The sequence below is a fragment of the Tetrao urogallus genome (assembly GCF_951394365.1).
Source record: "Tetrao urogallus genome assembly, chromosome: 7".
NCBI lineage: Eukaryota > Metazoa > Chordata > Aves > Galliformes > Phasianidae > Tetrao > Tetrao urogallus.
The window spans coordinates 15,166,320-15,186,420 of NC_136820.1; the positions used below are offsets into that span (position 1 = coordinate 15,166,320).

Below are 20,101 nucleotides of genomic sequence, written 5' to 3' on the forward strand. Positions count from 1 at the left end.
TTATGTAGCATATCTTTTGGTCCATTGTCTGGCCATTCTGTCATGCTCTGCTCTGTTAGTCATATACTGAGTGGCAATGCTTCCAACCAGGGGGTCAGCTGAAAAGGGAAGAAAAGAAAGACTTATTTCAAATTTAATGCAAGAGAATAAAGACAAGTACATCACAACAGTATAAATATACTGAATTGATTGTATCTTCATCAGTTTGTGCTTATTTATGGTAACGTAGAGATCTATTGCTTGATAAATTGGGAAATACTGACCGAAATGTTAAGGAGTTTAAAAGACAACAGTCCAATAGTCACCTAACAGTTATATCTCGCATTCCTGAAAACTTTCACTAATTCACGTGTTTATTTTACCTTTTCTAAAATTGCCTGAGACGTACTCATTGCTAAGTGTACTTGTATTGACATAAATCTGGCCTATAGGAAAGATCAGATTGTGGGGAAAGGTTTCGTAGAAATAAAACAACTATTTTATTATACATAATGCAGCATGAACTCCAGTGTTTCCCATCTTTTATGGACTTACATAGGATTATGACGTCTGAAATTGACTCTGTAAACAAAGGCAGATTTCCCTTAACTCATGTCGATAAGGGATGAGGTTAGGGAAGCAGAGGATTACTTCTGGCCTAGCCAGTCACTGGTTTTAAATAGATGGTGGAATGGAGAGGGCTAATCCAGTGATTTTCGCAGCTGCTGCTGTGTCTTTCATAGCTGTTATGAAGTTACTGCAATTTTACAGAGCGGCAAAAGGTATTTAACCCTCATCCATAACGAGAGCAGGTTTAGAAAGGAAGAAGCTGTCCCCTGCAGGAGGAGCAGTACAGCTTCCCCAGCAGCTCTGCCTGCAGCACAGGTGCGTGCAGCAGCTGGGGGGTGCAGCGCTGCCACCTCCTCCAGCCCCTCTCCCCAGGATGGTGGGATGAGCCAGGGCCGGATGGCGGTGCAAGGCAGCGGGAGGCTGGGCAGGGCGCTTACCAGGGTTGCAGTCTGTGAGGAGGGAGCAGATGGACAGGAGAACTTTAGAAATGGTTAATGCTGGACTCCAGTTGTCTTTCAAAATGTCCAGGCAGATGACGCCTTGGCTGTTAATGTTACAGTGATAGATCCTTGTCCGGAACGTTACCTGGAAGAAACGACTATTAGATGGTGCGCTGGCATCACACGGCAGCACACGTGACGCGGTAATAAACGATAACAGCCGTAATTCTGATTTGACAGGCAGTAAAAAGCCGTATTAAACCCGGCAATAAACGCAGAGGAGCCCACGCCGGCAGAGCCCGGCGCCCGCCAGCCCTCGGTGCGGGGGGGTTGCGCCGGGCCCTCCCTCATCAGGACGCGCTGCCCGCGCCCTCTGGCGGCGCCCGGCGGGATGAGGCGGGCGGGAGCGGAGCCGGCTCACGGCCCGCAGCAGCAGAGGGCCCCGGTGCTCGAATACCGCACACCGACCTATTTCTCCCCTCGGGCTCCCAGACGCTTGTAAATGCCTCCCGCTACGGCACGGTGCTGTGCAGCCGCGGCTATGGCCGTTCAGAGACGCCAGTTGGATTTTATTATCGTTAAATTTAGGAGATGCAACTGTGCTGGGCAACGTGCCACGTGAATTATCCGAAAGGGAAACAAAAGCACCGCAAGACATTGCAGGGGAACACAATGCAACCTGCAGCAAGGCCTCGCTGCGACGTGCCTGATGAACAGCGACAATGAATTAGGTGGAACTTACATGAATTGGGATTATCTGCATGAATAAAGGTTGTTGGGTTCATGTCCTAAATCCTCAGAATTTGTCAGCTATCCACACCCACAGATTTTACTGTCTGTTTATAGGTCATGGGGGTATTTGCGAAACGCATTTGGTAAGCGTGTGGCACGGCACAACATCACACTGGTGCTTTCCCTGGAGGCTAACCCAGCCCACACAGAAAACCTGCCAGTCAACCCTCATAGTTTTTTTTCCTGCAGTCTTTCTGATGCAAACATTTGGCTCATGACTTCCCTATTCCAGGCTCCAGGAGCAAGCGTGGGGTCACACAGCTGCAGACCCCCAGTGCCACCCATTTTCCCTGTCCCACATCCGTCCCCATTTCTGATGCACGGAATGCTGCTGTTTTTGGTTTGGGGCTCACAACTGCAGCTACTTGTCACACGGTGGACACCCGTGCTGCACATGTAGGAAGACTTTCTGTTTTGTACCTTGCAAGGTACAAAATCCTTGGATTTTACACTAAAACAGGGAAAGAAAAAAGAAAAACCACCACGTACACACACACACACACACACACACACACCACAATCCTCCTAAATCCCCACACTTTTGCACATAAAGGTGGAAGTAGCAAAATGTCTGCAAAAAAAAAAAAAAAAGTGTGTGTCTCCCCCACCTCGTGCAACAAGCTGCAGCTCCACAAACAAGAACCCCTGCAGCTGCCTATGAGCCTCAGAAGTACAGCAGGTAAGAAACCAGAATGATGCTTGTTTCTGAGATCATCTAATCCTCCTTGAAAGAGCAGCAAGGACTCCTTACAGTCACGTGGAAGTCTGTACACATCAGCCTGAGCGGAGGGCAGACGTGACTCTGAGATATCTGCCCTAACCCATACGGTTTCCTTTAAGAAAATCCTGAAGTTTGTGGCATCTGCAGTTGTTGGTAATGTTTCTGTCTTTGGTTCCCAAGCAGCCCTCAGCCCAGCCCACTGATTGCTCACTATTTCTCTATTTGACATGCAGCTTTGGTCCTCTTCCAAGAACGCTTCTAAATGTAGGTGAGGTAATAATTTTAACAGATTAAACACTTCCAGAACGGAAAGCGTGGAGTATTTCCAAGTTGATACAATAAGGACCAAACTAATAGGGAGGTCAAGCATTCTAATGTGTAAAGGCAGAAAGTAGTTAATCCCCATTCTGAGCATAAAAGCTAAATACTGAAATTGCACAAAGCAACTTAGATAGTACCTCAGTCCAGCTAACTAAAAACAGACATTAAAAAAGGAAAAATCACATTTATTGCTAGGAATTAGACTTAGTTTTTAACAGTATTTGGGAAGAAGGAAAAACAGAGGGGGGTGGTGAAGAACTTATTTGTGAAGCAAATATATTTACACAAAGTACATATAAACAAAGTATATTTGCAAAGCAGCCTGCTTCCTTAAGGAACTGTAAGACAAAATCCTTAAGGGTTTTATTCATGGCACCAGGATTGGTTTTCTCCAGTCAGAGAAGCTCTGCCTAACCAAAGCACGGGGAGAAAAATCTGAATTTGTTTTCACTTAAGCAGCAAGTCAGAACTTGGATGGTGCGAGACACATATAGTCCAGCTGTTTGCTATTTGCAATTTTTGCTGATTGTGTAAAAGCCAGCCATGCAGGGAACCCAAATGAAGCCAGAAGAGGGGGAGGAATTGCAGGCCCACTTAAGAAGAAAACAAAAACAATGCTTAAAGTATAGTAAACATTTTTGTTAAAGGGAAAAAAATAAAACAAATAAACGAACCCATATAAGTAGTAGATTCAGACCCCAATCAGAAGGTAGTGAAATGTATTCAGGGTCAAGAGAACAGCATGAGGAAGAACAGAAAAATACAGTGTAACAGAGCAGTCCTTTGGAAATGTCTCACCTGAGATTACATTAATGCAGTAACTACAGAGTTAAGCACAGCTGTTGGAAAGACATAAAGAAGCAAATCTCAACTCTACCCTGAAGTGATAGCAGAGGTTAATTTACACAAGCAGTAAAACGGGAGTGGGGGGAAGGAAGTGGTTAGAGGTTATTAATACAAATGATCAAAGCACACACCAGGTCAACACAAGATACTGTTTTCACCTTGATAAATGAAGTTTAACTGTAATGCAACACTTGGGAAAATACGCATGGTAACAGTACCAAAGAACAGCAATCGTCGTGAGAATTAAATACTGAACTCTTTAAAATCTAATTATTTTTGTGTTGGATTCTGAATCCGGGCCCACCCAGCTTGTGCCCAACTCAACTGCTATTTAAACAAAGGCAAAACCGGAATACCACATAAAGTCAGAAAACATAGAAGTGGGGAACAGATTAATACTAATATCTTCAAAGTGTTCTGTGGAATGCTCAATAAATGCAAAATAATTCCATTACATATCGCTAGGACAAAGGAGAGAGATTTCTCCCAATGAAGTTCCTTCTAGTGTGCAATACATTTCCAAGTCAAACATTAAGACCTTTAATTTATCCAGCCTCAGGTACAGTTCCTCTCTTTACCCTTCAAGGAATATGTTTATATCACGGGCCCTCTGGCTTCCCTATAGCAGCATCCTCCCCCAGAAGTTTGCTCCATTAGATTCTCTAACATATTGACTCAAAGCTTCAGCTGGAGCTACACTCAGTCCACAAAGGCTGCACCTGTATATTCTTCATCAAACACTTTGAGGATGCCTGTCAAGCATATGACATCTGCCAACACTGGCTATGTCTCAGCATCTTCTCTCACTGGTGTTCCTCTGGGATTGGTAGCCTACCAGGATAACCAGTTTCTTCTCACCCTATTTAAGAAGGTATATCCTTTACTGAAAAGTAATTTTCAATTTAGGAAATGTGTTCTGCTACAGGCAGTTTTGTTATGGGCAGTAGGGACTGTTATCCTAAGAATTACAGAAGATTCAAAGAGACAGCAGAAGTTTTCCTCCACTTTTCTTTGAAGCCTTGCCAAGGAAGAAAGATTCAAGGGAAACTAATTCTTTCACTCCAGACAGCTTAATCTTTTCAGAGGTCAAGGCTTTCAAGATAGCCTTTGACCGTTCTACTACTTTACCAGTGTTCTGTGATCAAAATGATATACTGCGTTTTGCTTTGTTTCTTTTCTTCTTGTCCTAAAAGACAAATATAGGAAGTCTACGGTAACCACTTTAGTCCTGCCACTTCTAAATGACTCACAAACAGTATTTATCAGTTACTGCATCTGGGCAACCTGAAATCAACAAACTCATAGGAAGAAAGCAGGAACAATTTGATTATATTTCCCACATTATCGTTGTTTAACACTAGCATGGGTATCAGCACGGGAGACGTTGTAAGAACCCATGTTTCTCAGTGAAGGTTCTTCATTTAAACCTGAAGTACCCATGCAGTATGAGTACGTTGTAAGACTACTGCTATTCTTTCTGCTACATCCCATCTCCATGAGGTGATTAATATTTTATTTGCATACATACATGTTGTCTGTAAACCAGTTAGGACTACCGCTAGATGAAAGACTCCCTTTAAATGCAACTGCTACAATATAACAAATCTCCATTAAACCAGCATTTTAAGGCCTCAGTAAACAGTGCCTTTTTTTTTTTTTTTTTTTTTTTTTCAATTCCACCCTTCTTTTTGCCTGGGTGAGGGTTTAGATCCAAAGATAAAGGCAATGAGATCATCATCTCAGGCCCAGATTAGAAAGCAGGGCTGAGCAGAGATGACACAACTGTAACTTGGTTTTTGTGTCAGGGAACTTCGCACTTAGCAGTTGGTAGGTATGTAAGGTCTGCTAAGGCATCAGGCTGGAGAAGCCTGGGATCCTCAGGAGCACAGGAAGCAAAGACAAGTCAAAGCATACAAGGGATAATAAAACTTCCTCTTCAAATGCTTACTAGGCTCTTCAAGCAAAATACTGTGGATAGTCAGACTAAAATATCCAATACAAACTAATTAAAACCAAAACGATGAAAAACTATTCTGAACTGAAATCAATTTTAATATAAGACAAAAGAGATGCATCCATGCTGTCAGGGAGCACCCAAAGAAGGATGGACGGGTGCTCAGCAGAAAAACCTTTAGTGATGTCTAAAGTAGACAACACTGCTTGTGAATCTGAGCCCTAACTTAGGGCTGGAATTTAAAGCCCTGTTAATACTACCAGAAACTATGTAGTTAGGCTAGCAAGAACAGATGAACATTTTTTTTTCCTCTGTTTGGGAAGCAAGCATAACTAGCACATCAAGGGAAGGAAGGGATCTTCCACTCTGTTCTGTGCTGGTGCAGCTTCACCTCAAGTACTGCGTGCAGTTTTGGGTGCCACAATAAAAGAAGGACATTAAACTATTAGAGAGCGTCCAAAGAAGGGCTACAAAGATAGTGAAGGGTCTAGAGGGCAAGACATATGAGGAGCAACTGAGGTCCTTTGGATTGTTCATCCCAGAGCAGAGGAGACTAAATCTCCATTCCTCTTTGCAGCCTACGGCTTTCACATGAGGGGAACAGAAGGGCAGGCACTGATCTCTGCTCTCTGGTCACAGTGAAAGGACCCTGGAGAATGACATGCAGCTGCAACAGGGGAGTGTAAGGCTGGGTAGTGGGAAACAGTTCTAAACCAGAGAGTGTGGTCAGGCACTGAACAACAGGCTCCGTGTGGCCATAGTCATGGACCCAAGCCCGCCAGAGTTCATGATGCATTTGAACAATGCTTTAAAAAGTCACTTGAATTTTCAGTAGTCCTCTGTGGAGCAAGGATTTGGACTTGATGATTCTTGTGAGTCCCTTCCAATACAGGATATTTTATGATTCTAGGGCCAGTACAACCAGCTAGCCTGGTCTCCTCTGACAGCCCGGACTATGACAAGTCCTTTCTATTACAGACTAGACCAAAGCCATCTGGGACAATCATGGGTGTTTACCTTATCACTGCAATTACTTTTAAGAAGTTAAACATACACATAAGTGCTTTCAAATACAAGGCAAACATGAAGCATGTCCACAGCCACCTCTTCTTGAAACCCAACTCTCTTTCTCTGGCCAAGTATGTTAACCACAAGATAACATTCACTTACATTGGTATTTGCCTTGTAGCATTAGAACAAAACAATATTGGAATACAAGAACTTCACAAATATAACACGCCTATAGAAAAATTTTATACAGGTAAGTAAACAATTCAAGTACCCAACAAAACAGAAAAACTAAATGCTGCTTTAGAGTAGTACAAACATACAAAACCATAATGCTTATTGTAACTGAGTACTTTGAGGTACAAATACTTTCATTTGTATCCTTCACCCTCTCCCCAAGTTTATTTACTTTTTAGTTTCTCAGACCTGTTCTGATGCTTGAATTAATTGTTTAAGATCTCTTACAAACAAAAACAGGCAAAAAAACCCCAACAGATTTTAAAGTAGGGATGAAGTGGATTGTAGAAGCTATTAACATCAGTTAGCAGAAACCAACGTAATATCTGAAATGAGCTTAAGCTCCTTCTCAACCAAAACTGGCTTTCACGTGGGCTGCATTCCCATTAATACTGCCTGCTACTCAGTGGTTTGTTGAACTTTCATAACAGAAGATACAAATTACAGGTCTCTTACCTTTGGAGGCTTGAAAGGATATTCTGGTGTAAATGTGATGTCAAGGAAGAAAACACCTCCCTCATAGACAGAGCCTGGAGGTCCTAGAATGGTTGATCTCCATTCATAGATGTTATCACCTTTGGGGCCAGCACTAGGAAGCAACATAACAAAACTGGTTTAGAAATACTACCACAGTTAAATAAACATGACCTCTTCCACTCACAAAGTATGACATGAAGGAATGTTTTCAGTTCTACACTTCATAAACCACCTGGAGAAAAAGTGATTGAAGTAAATCGAATGCTTCCAGAATCTCAGAAATCTTACCTGGATCCACAATCATCTCAGACCGCTTAGCAAAGCTGAGAAATTAGAGATGGTGTATGTTTTTCAGCTTATCTCACCTGACATTTACAAATCATCACTGCCTAGAACTCCTCCTAACAAGCTATAAGATCTCAACAGAAGAGAAAAATCTAAGTTTCAAAAAACAAATTCCTACTGTATTTCAGAAATGACTGCACCAGTTCTACCTTGCTATAACTGCACGCACCACATCAAAGACCATACTAAGGAAATTCAGGATTTATGTTAATTCTGTTAATCTTTTGTGTTCAATATTAAATATGTTCCTGTATTATTCCTAAACCATGGCTCATCGTGTAATTAAACAAAGTGAAATACATGTGATAATACCCTTAAATATCAGAATTTTCTACACTTGTATCATTTTGCCACACTGACTTCTAAAATGAAGCCAAACAAACTCATCCCATAGACCTTGTATAACAAAACTGCTTTTTGTGAGGAGAATTAAAATCACCATGTCAAATTAAAACACCGCTTTCTCAAATCAGCTTCGTCTAATCCTAGATTCTCCAGATACCAGCAGCTCACAAAGAGCTGTATGAACTAAAGGTGTTGCAGAGCGCAAGTGTCTGCTTGTTGAAAAATTAATTTTACTGAGATCCTCAGACACCCGTGCTCTGCAGCGTGCCATATGTCTGAGTATTTCTAAGTACAGTTCAACCAATAAAGCCACGAATGGTTTAGGACTCCACTGCTACCTTTTTCTTCCTGTGCTGCTACAATAGTATTTTATCCACTAGATGCTAGAGCCACAAATTCCTTTTGCATACAGTGAGGTACTGACACAGCTTTCTCCATCGTGTACGTCTAGGATTTTAGAAATCTCTTCTCCTCCTGTTCTGTAAGGGGCTGGATTTCAACATCCCCAACACAAAACGAAGGGCCAATATAAGACAGAATGATTAAAACAAACAAACAAACAAAATAAAAGGTTCTTTTCACATTGTAACAATCATGGAGAACGCTACTCAAGAAGGAAGGCAATCTAATAAGTTCAATACATACGGAACAGTGCGCATTTGATTAACGTGAAGGGAACCAGAGTAATTGCTAGGTGCTAGTAAGTGTCACAAATAAACACACAATTACAAAAACTTAACAAGAGGGATGTGAGATACGGGTGCTGGGGTTTTTTTGCTGCTCTTTGCAGTACTGGTGAACATTTTCTTGACAGCAGGGAAAAATCAAGGGAGAGAAAGCAAACTAGCTCTCCTAGTTATCAAATCTCTCTAGAATTTTATTTTCATATTAAACAAACAAGTTCTTAACATTTTGATGCCAAGTAGTTCAATGTCAGTGAAACTATGACTAACAGTACGCCTCCAGGGGCAGGAGGCATGTAGGGAAGCAGTAAAGGGAGACAGGATCTCTGCACCATTCACTGGGGGAAAGGATCTTTGCACCATCTGCTGGGGAAAGATTGCTCTCTTCAAAACAAAGCCTCACACAGCTTGAGATCTGTACTAAATACAAGGGAAAGCCATCCTATCCCAAGCACTCCTGGCATCCTGCTCCACCTTAAAGACTCTCCCTTGTTTTGTGCAGGTTGGTATATTAGGGCACTCGGTGCTCTCCAGCCACCACTTCTGCAATAGGCTGGAATAGCAGTATGTTTTGACAGGAAACTCTAGCTCTTGAAAAAGGACAGCTTAAATGTGAAAACTTGCTGAAAAGGACTCTCTTGGACACCATTCCAAGGAATCACCTCTTCATGTATTAGCAACCTACTGACATGTACCATTACTCCAGCTGCACCAGCTATCATCCTCTCCTCCCTCTGCTAAGGATGGAGCTACTGAACAGAAGAGATCCTTGAGCTTTGTCATCAACAATTTACTGCTGGAATTTATATCACAAAAGCTGCCAATTGGGAGCACTTCAGCATTTCAAGAAATGTGATGCATGATTAGCACTGAGTACAACCCTCTGAACCAATAAGAAACATTTCAACGTTTCTGTATTTTATTCCCAGCTTCAACCCAAAGGACTGTCAATGAAAGAAATCCCATAAACTTAAAAATAACAGTGTTAGAAATCTTTTGTATCCTCTTAGGTTTCCAATTAGAGCTCTCACTGCATGCAAGTAACATACTGCTAGACTCTGTATTAAAAATGTGCAACACCTTTGTAAGACATCAGAAAGCTTTAACAGTGATGTACTAAGCTTATTTTTTTTAATTCAATTAATGGAGCAAAACAGCTGTAGATATCCAATTTTTACATGTTGACATTGATTTCTCACAAAGGAAAGACTGAAAGAGGAAAATGCAAGTCAGCTTCAGAGTGCAATATTGCCTGAGTTTAAATAAGGATTAGGTAATGTCAAGCAGCTCAAGATGACCTAGTCTTAACAGAAACACACAGATAATGGAACACAGCATAAGTGCAGTGGCATTAACTTTCAGTAGAGATACAAAAAACTCTCAAAGGCTAAAGATTATATATTTTTTTGTTTTAAATCCTTGCAACTATCTGCTTCAAAAAGAAATTCATGGATACATAGATACAGGGCTCACAGGCACAGCTTCCACATTCCCTGATGTATGTCACCACTGCTCCAATAAAGTGCCCACATTTACTGATGAAACATTCTGAAGTTGTCCAATGCATGACCATTGGGAACAGAATTTTAACTGATAAAACAGAAATAGTTTTCACTTCAAGATGAGAGAATACAAGCTACAAACTCTGTATTAAGCTCAACGGCCCAAACATCTTCATTTTCAATGGAAGAAATGAGAGAAAGACTGACAGTGCAAACTGAAAAATAACATTGGAAGGAAAACTGGAAAAAAAAAAAAAAAAGACAACAACATCAACTCATCATTACAGTATCATGTGGCATTGTTACACAACACCATAGGCAGTCATCTCTCTTCCCTGGAAAAATAATGACACACTCAGTGAAGCTGCACCATGCTCACCGTGACAGCTATTCCTGATCATCCCCAGGTTGCTGCTAGCTTGTCTGTTGCAGCTTTACAACCTATGTCCATAGGAAACTGGGCAGTGCAAAGGTAGCATTTGGTCAAGGACTCTCTAGCTTTCTAAGTCTGGAAGCAGCAGTCTGAATCTTGCTGGTAAATGCAAGGCAGAGAGAAACTCTAGGCACGCACTAGACCAAATTCAAAGCCCTGCCTGGGCAAAGCCCCAGCCAGCCTTGTGTCACTGTGGAAAAAACAAATCTAGTTCTGCCTTTCTTTGCTGGCAGGTATTGCATTCTTTCTCAATTTAGAAACCAAACAGGTAAATTAGAAATGCCTGCAGTATAGGCTAGGGAGCAGAATAAAGCCCAGCTAAGAAAGCTGCATACCTTGCGATACAGAGGGAGAAAAGCAATTGTGAGCAGAGGACTCTGCCTCAGAGATTCAGTGTTCAAGGAGAGGACACACACGTCTACTTTTCCATGTACTGAAAAGGCTGAAGTGACAGATAGGGTAGTCCGCAAGAACAGCCAGCCTGTGGCTTTTTGTGTTACATGGGACAGACAGAACCACTGCCTCAAGCCTTCATTGCAAGAGGCTAACCTGATATTTCGTACATGCCAACTTAGTTGCCCAGGCGTTTCTGAGCAGATCACTTAGAACACCTATGACACAAAGGGAAGGCAAGATTTTCTGGTGCTCACTGCATATAGTGCATGTATGACAATCCCAGTACACACTGTCGACATTCTCCTGGAAAGTCCCAGGAAGAAGTGACTTAAAGGGCCTACCATTTACATCAGCTTCTGGAAACTACCTAGCCCTTTCTAAGAGCTGACCAAATGGTAACATAACCTTTTCCTCCAGCAAAAAAAAAAAATGCAGCCCCATGAATAGTCCAGTTCCTCTTCTTTGAGACAAAGAAAACATGCAACAGTGAATCAATGTAGTCAGTGACAGATGAATCAAAATCAGGCACTGCTACAGACACTGGGCTATTAACCTGATATATCAAAGAGACTAATTTCTCAAGGAAACTATTTCAGCCAAGTAGTTTAAAATGCCAGAGCTGGCCTCCCATCAGGATGATAATACGTACAATTCCATGGTATGCTGAAGTAAATAACAGCTAATGAAAAACTACAACACTCCCATTAAAACCACAAACAACAAAACCGTGAACTCGTACTCCAACTATCTGTATCTCCAGATTCTATTTTTGAATTTTTTTGCCCTGAATATGAAGAGTTTAACGCAATTAGCTAAATGTTTTGAAGTTACACACTTGTGGAAAGTAAATACAACTTCCGAGAACACCATTCACTCAACCTTTTCCAAATAACTCAAAGAGAAAGATGAAAACATATCAACAACCTACAAAGATTCAAGGTGGTACAGAAATGAACAATTCCCAAAGCCGCTTCACTACAAACTGAAAGCAACATTACTAATTTTTTTGTTGCTGTTTTATTTTGTAGCTAAGAAGCAGTGAAGGACAGAATTGCATCTCAGTGGTCAAATGTTCATCACCTCATTAGACAGCTTCAGGAAATAATTAGTTGACTGTTAGGAGGTCTGTTTCTTTCCCCCCCCCCTTCTTGAAGATGTAAGCACAGAACATGCTACAAGTTTTGGCTGGGTAGTTTATAGAGATAGTGCATGACATTCTCACATGAAGTTCTGGTGCTTTTTGATTTTCCTTCCTAATCTACAACATTCTTACCCCCATGCTGGAAATGCTGCCTTTCCTAGAAGTCTACCATGTGGGTCCATGCTGGGATCAGTAATCTACAATGTCAGGTTAAACCCGACGCTGGGATTGCAGAAGTCTTTGAGCAGCAGGGCAGGCAGGCACAGGGGTCTGGTACGAAGCAAATGAAGAGTCTAGAGTAGCCATTGAAAAACATTCGTACAAAATCCTTCATTTAGAAAAATCCTGTTCTACAGATCTTTAAGCAAACTACGTTAGAAATGAGAACGCCAAAGAATAATGTGAAAGATAAACAAAAAAGCAAGCAGCTAATCTTTTGGACATAAAGTTACTGGAAAAACTGTATTAATGCATAGCAGTGATTTTAGAAATTAATTGTCAACACTTACATATGCTTTATCTAATAAAATACATTATAACTTTTATTACTGCAGTACTGAGATATTCCATATGCATAATGGACCCCACTAGGCTAAGCCTGCTACAGTGCTTACAGAAAACACAACTTCATTATGTTTTTCAATTATAAAATAAACACTTAAGCACTACATAGTTATTAGGAAGAAATCTGACCAAACAAGACAGAACTAGTTAAAAAGGTACCCCAGGTCATCCATTTTATTGCCAATTTCTGGTGATATAATTTAAAAGTGGGATCTAAATTTCCCTGCTTCCATTTCTAGTTGAAAAATTTAAATACAAGGAAAAAAGAAACCACAACAAAATCCCTTCTTGCCATCCACGCATAATGAATGGTGCCATACTGAATTACCAAGTGAACATGTGAACCAGCATGACAATGTTGCCCACTGTTGCTATACACAGCCAAGACAAGCTAAAAATGATGGCCTGACCATAGATGAAATGCCTATGAACTCACTGAGAGACATGAGGAAAAAAAGAGTGGGGGAAAAAAGTTGCAGCTGGCTATAATTTAAGCATAAGAAGGCAGTGAAGGAAGGAAAGGAGAGGTAAGTGAGTAAAGATGAAACATTCTATGGCAGCAGCAATCCCAACTACAGAATTGTGATATCAAAACTGAATTCTCCATCTATGCATGTTTGGGGACATGGCTTTCAATTACAAATTGGTAAATATTATTTTTTGTTGTAACTCACTGAAATTACCATCTTAAATTTAAAATGGCAGTCACAGTGTTTTTGCTCACAGTAAGTACCTCACAAGTCCCACCACATTTCTCACACAAAAGAGCACGCACAACATTTCTGTTTTAGCATCTGGGAAAGCTTTTCCCTTAAGTACCAGGCTAATGTAAAATTGGGGAGGAAGGTTGAAAAATTGCACATAAATTGCACAGCGCTTAAACTGGAGGATAAACTGTGCAGTGAATTATGTTCTTACAAGGTTAAAAAGGAGCTAAATAACTAAATAGTTCCAATAATGGAGCTGATAAGGTGTTATATGGGGATTTATAAGACTTCAAGGAAAACAGTTTCAGGTGGATTTCTTTGGGGAAAGAAAGAAGAAAATACGACGAGGTTTTTATATGTAGATATATATAAAATATTTGGCAACAAGATCACACAACAAGCAAAAGAGCCTGACCCTTGCCAAGACTTCACTCTTTTCAGCTAAAGCAGAAAAATAAATGCCCAGGAATATTTGCATGTTTAAGATGTTCACCTGAAATATTTCAGTCTCTGCAAAATATTGCTGTGGCGTTACTACTCAACCACTTCATAAAAATAATTGAATAATTTTGATGCAAAGTTTGATTTTTAAATCAGGCTTCAAAGATTTGAAATAAAATCTCACTTAACAGGGAGGTCAGGAGGAGACATTATATTCTCAGGAGAGTGCTGCAGCTCTATTTAGTTTAACAATAATCACTTCAATTTAGAAGCAAGTCCTCATAAAAAGGTTCAAGCAAAATTAATCCATTTTGCATTGGTTCCAAAACTGACAATAAATCCAGCCTGCTCAGGTCTCAAGGGCTTCCATTTTCCTTCGTACTGGCTTATTCCTAGCTTCTCTGTGTCAAAGAACTTAAGTTCATCCTACCACAGACAGGAACATTTTCAAAGTGTCCAACAGGACTACAGAAAAGTGGACCAAAATCGTAAGAAAGTCTGCAGCTTTGCTGTATACAGTGTGCAAATGCAGGCAATGTCAAACTTTCAGAAGTGAATGAAATTATCTTCATTGTATGCAAATCTGTTCTTCTTCTTTCCTCATAGTTATAGCTTGACACCTTGACCAAAAAAAGAAAATGAAACTTAAAACGCACTGGCTTGTATTTGACCTTGCAGCTCCCATTAAATAATTCCCTGCACAAGAAACAGCAAAACAAATTGGAAAGAGCAGAAGAGAATCTGACTTGCCTAACAGTTACCAATGGCTTATTTAAAATGACAAGAAGATGAGATGGTAGAAATCGTGCTCTGCCAACTTAACCTTGTGTTATTTTTACAACAGTTTCCTTCCTGCCATTTGTTCACTGGTCTGTTAGCTGCCAACGTGGGGACAGAAACTCCTTCACATCATCAGACATTATTTCCAAATTTAGTATTTGTGGCACAGATGTGTAATTTACAATTGGTAAGCAAAAACAGGCAGTGCCAGAAATGCAGTGTTTTTGCAATTACACCATTTTCTTGGAATCTCCTCATACTCCAACTATTTCTGGTGGTTCATTTGGACTTGTAACTAGTAAAACTATTTGTTTCTGTAATTTTGATTTTTTGGTAAAGCAAACATACTCTTAAAGTGGCTGCCCTGCATCGAACTGGCAATTCTGTATTTAAACATAATGAAAGAGAACCAATACTATTAACAAATACCAAGATTTTTGTATCACTAATCTCAAATGTAGCATACATCTCACCATGCCAGAATTGAGCTGGAACCTAGATCAGTCTTTCTGTCTGTCCTCCACAAGCATCTCCATGCCTATCTAAATCAGCATGGGACCCGATGGAAAAAAAAATACAGCACATCATAAATATTCAGGCACTCAGAAGTACACCAGTTGTAAAATTTCTAAGTTACCTCCTTTGTTAGGACCAACACGATCTGGAAGCTTCACTTTCTTCCAAAGTCATTTGCCTTTTAAAAAATGAAAAAAGAGAAAAAGGATTCTATTTCCTATGTCTGCCTAGGCAGCAATGAGATAATGCAGTAGATGGTTACCTTGCAGTTTATCATCATCAGTTAGCACAACAGATCTAATTATCACCAGTAATTCTGTAGATAAAAAAAAATGTATATGCTAAATAACTTAAATAGAGACGAGAACAGCAAACCAGCTTGGAAAAACTGGCCCCAGAAAGTTAAAGATGACGTGTAACGCTTGGCAAGAAGCCCTCACAATGCTGAATACTGAAAGCAGACAAGGCTCTCAAACTTCCTCAGGCTAATAAGGACATAGTTCTTGTTGCTTCACCAAACTGTCTCCTCAAACTAGCTGTCATATTTCCATGGGAAGGAATTGGTTATTTTAAAGAGGCCAGACAGTTGTACTGTCAGACTAGAGATGCACTACCACCTCCCTTGTACTGAAATATGGTAATTCTGCACTCAGAACAGAGGACATGGTGTTTTAAGATTGCTAGCTTACGTGCAATTTTAAGTTACTAAGAGAACATACCCAAAGGAAAATAAGATCTGGAGCATGTGGTACATGTGTAGAACTGATCTGTCTGTCCCCCCGCCTACCTCTATAGCAAGCAACCTGCCCTAAAAAAAAAATAAAGGCTACACATTAAGTCTATCAGCTGATCAACACCAACAGTCTCTTCCCCATTAGATCGGGGATAGGCAGAGTCAACATTACTTAACTAGAGAACCAGGTCATCACATTATCTTGGCTTCACATCACTATATTGCTTCCAATCAGCATACCAATGCTGATACAGATAACATTATGTTGCTAATTAAAATACATTATGTTTTGAAGGACGTATTTTAGTGATACATGAAACATGATATTTTAGTGAAACAAGAAAGAAAAATCTCATCTGGATGTCTTCCCCTTCTCCTTTATCTACACTAAGCTCCTTACATTCATTTCCTTTCATTGTCATTCACTGAACAAATCAGGATCACTGCATTTGGATTACAGCACTTGCACTGCAGGTGGCAACAGCAAAATTGAACAAACCACTAAAAAAAAAAAAGTCTTACACTTCTCAAGACCACAAAAAAACAGTATCAATTATGCTGCACAGCCCAGACCACTTATTTTATTTTCACAGTGTAAACTACTACTGAAGTTGCCTAGCAGAAGTCATGACAGCACTGCCTTTGAGTTTTAAGCCAACATGCACAGACTAGAAATTTTTTGTCTGAGAGATCAGAGATGCAAGTTCACTTTTTTATTTATTTTTTTTTTTTTAAAGATTTTCTTTAATATAGCACAGCTGCCAGTCAATTACACAGCAGACAGAAAACTGTTTAGATACCACTGCAAGTTGGCCTTGTTAACAGTTACAAATGCACCAGGTCACAGTAGCTAATCATTACTTATGTATTACTGCTACAATATATATTCTGAAGCTGACTTTGAGGGCAAAAGCCTGAAACAAAGGTATATTTCAAGGAATTTAAATTAAAAAACACAAGCTTTTGATTTTCTTTTGGATAGCACTGTCACAAGGATAGCCTGAACATACGTTTGTGGTGGCCTTCCCAAGTTTGTTTATGTCTTTGTATTAGGAACATTACACTTAATCCACATCAGGTGCCAAAAGAAGACTAAGCCATGCCTTTAAACAACATGTACAGTGCTGGTGCTAACTGAGCTAACTGATCCTGCCTGATCCTGCAGAGTCCAGGTAACTGGTGAACAGTTACTTTTTTTTCCCTCCACAAGACCGTTTGGCGATTGATGTGAAATAATTCACCCCACAGCAAAAATGCCATTATTGTCACACTCTCAGTTTTGGCTTTTAAACTTCACAGTACCTTCATTTCGTTACATTTTTGACACATCTAATGAATGTAAGAAAACATTAAAGGCAAAGAAGTGCCAGGCAGTGAGAGTTTCAACTCAGTGCCTTACATCACTTACACCTCTTATACAAAGCACGCACACAGAAGCCAGCACATGCTCCACTCCTCCGCAGCTCCCAGTGAAGAGAGAAGCCTTAACAGCAGCTGTGCATGCTGAGGGACATCCCTGGCTCACAGGACGTGCTGAAGATTGAGGTCCCCAGCAGGTGGGCAGAGGGGTTTTTGCCAGGGAGCCCAGGTTGAGGCACCCTCATCACCCTCCTGGTCCCAGCTGGCTCAGGAGCAGCTTGCAGCACTGCTAACCTTTTAACCTGAGCACTGTTAGAAGCAACACCTTAAAGCAACAGTGAAAAGATTAGCAAAGAACTCTTCCTGTTCTGGGAGCTGTGTATCACTTCTGTTATGCTGTTAATACTTCCACACTGACCAATGGCAACAGAAATTCAGTGGCATACCTACAGATCTTTAGAACTGACATGAACGTGTAACTTGCAGCTAATTTTACAATGAATAAAATAATTTTGAGAAGAAGAATTGAGTATATTGCTTACAATCAGGCAAAAATATGACATGGACATAATAATATATAGCAAAACACCTGGGAAAACTGACAGCCTTAGTAATCACGCTTGATGCAATTTTACATATATATCAACAGAAGAACAGAAAGCCACTATTAAGGAAAATGACTTGTTTCCAGTTGCTACAGCTTAATTCACTTTCATTTCCTCACTAAAAGACATTTAGGATATTCCTTTTATTGAAATAAAGATTTTCTAACTGCAACACACAGTATATACGTACATCTGCAGTAGTATCATTACATTAGTAAATTTTCTTAGCTACATTCGGTAATCCCATCTGAACTTTCAAGAGAAATGAAGAGAGATTTCTTCATTGAAGTGTCTTTGTCAAGATTTCAGTTCAGAAAGGTCAATAATTAAAACCCCTACAGCACACACAACGCCTTCTTAAATAAGCAAGAATGGACAAATTCCAAAAGCAGTTGATACTCTCGTCATTACAGCAGATCTTCAATAAATTTTTATACTGGGCTTTTAATCAAATGTAGCTAAAGCTTATGTTGAGACAACTTCTTTTCCAATTATGACAGACTATCTGAAAATAGTTCTCTTCTGCTGAGCTTGTCAGAGAAAGGTAAAACAGAGTGCATAAACACACAATCATCCATAAACGTTAATCATTCAAACAGAAGCATCATCAAGAGAGCAGCAAGCTAGCCAATACTGAAATTATTTATATATTTACACTGACTTAATTAAGAGAAACCTACATGCCATGCATGGAACTTGCGAACTATGAGTTAATGATACTGCAAATACAGAATTTGATCAGGCAAAGTCAACCTTAAGTTTAAATACTAGAGTAAGACACTGTTAGCTTTAAAACTCAATTATTTGAGGCTAATTAATTGAGGACAAAAACTGGTGAGGCCGCACTCTGAGTATTGCAATCAGTTTTGGGTCTGTCAGTACAAGAAAGACATTGAGGCCCTGAAACATGTCCAGAGAAGGACAACAAAGCTGTGAAGTGACAGGAGCACAAGTCTTATGGGGAATGGCTGAGAGAGCTGGGATTGTTAGTCTGCAGAAGAGGAGGCTCAGGGGGGACCTCATAGCTCTACAGCTGCCTGAAAGGAGGCTGTAGCAAGGTGCAGTGAGTCTCTCCTCCCAGGTAACATCAGAAAGATGAGAGGTAATGGCTTGAAGTTGCACCAGAAGAGGTTCAAGTTTAATAAGAAGAATTTTTTCTCAGAAGGAGTGGTGAGGTGTTGGAACAGGCTATCCAGGGAGGTAGTGGAGTCACTATCCTTGGAGGTGTTCAAGAAATGTGGAGATTAGGGGGCATGATGGTGATGGGTTGATGGTTGGACTAGATGATTTTAGTGGTCTTTTCCCACCTTAATGATCCTGTGATACTACTCTTAAAGATACTTTTGTCACACACACACACACTCCTCATATGTGTGCTACATACACATACATACACACATACACACACTACTTTACTTTTATAGCATGATTTACAAAGAAGAGATCGACTGTAAACATTTATCCCCTTTTCAGCAACATTAAAATAAAGCTCAGTCCAGCTATTAGCATAATAAAAGCTGTGTTACTGAAAAGATTTTGATCACAGGTCAAATGCAATTTTTGTCACAGAGCTTTGTTCCTCTACAAACTAATCAAAAGGAATCACCAGCCTGGACAAGATCTGAAGCACACCTGTTCCGATGCCCCATTTCCAGTGCGCTGGATTCCAGTATTAAATGGGCAGAGATGATCATTTGATGTCTCCTTCCAGCTCATCTGCTTTGCTTGCATTAGCAACACACTTGTCAGTAATGAGCTGAACTTCAAAAACAAGCATGTATGGCTCCCTTTTGAAATCAGTATTATTAACGAAGTGGTAGCTGTGTCTGGTTCTGCCCTCCATAGAAAAGTTGGAGTCTTTTTGAAGCTTACTAAATTCCTGTTTCAGCAGTGTAATACAGCACGGAATCTGTGTCTAATTTCATTCTGAAAAATACTTTTTAAATTAGGTTTATCTATCTTTTAACCTCATTTCACAGGGTTTTCATCACATTTCATATACCTTCTTTGTTCTTGCATTAGAAGATAGTGGAAAATAAGATTCCCAGCCATTTGATCTGGAGAATTAAAATAAGGAGAATAAATATTTGGTCTACTATCTGAAGTAAATAATAATTGTATCTTCACTTGATAACTCCCCCAGTTTTTTTTTTTTGTTTTTTTTTTTTAAATCTTTTCCATCTTCTCTCTAAAAGCTACTAATTTC

The 20,101-nt window shown here is 40.1% G+C and overlaps 1 protein-coding gene across 1 annotated transcript in view; it reads right to left on the bottom strand.

Annotated features, from left to right (window-relative positions):
* The window catches only part of LOC306948917 (ubiquitin-conjugating enzyme E2 E1-like), a gene marked incomplete at both ends in the record, with an annotated part of 43,805 nt that continues 23,704 nt past the window's right edge, over nucleotides 1-20,101 (bottom strand). The window contains 3 exon segments of the mRNA XM_079538651.1: nucleotides 1-98; nucleotides 987-1,134; nucleotides 7,325-7,457. Coding sequence (XP_079394777.1) covers nucleotides 1-98; nucleotides 987-1,134; nucleotides 7,325-7,457 — 379 coding nt within the window.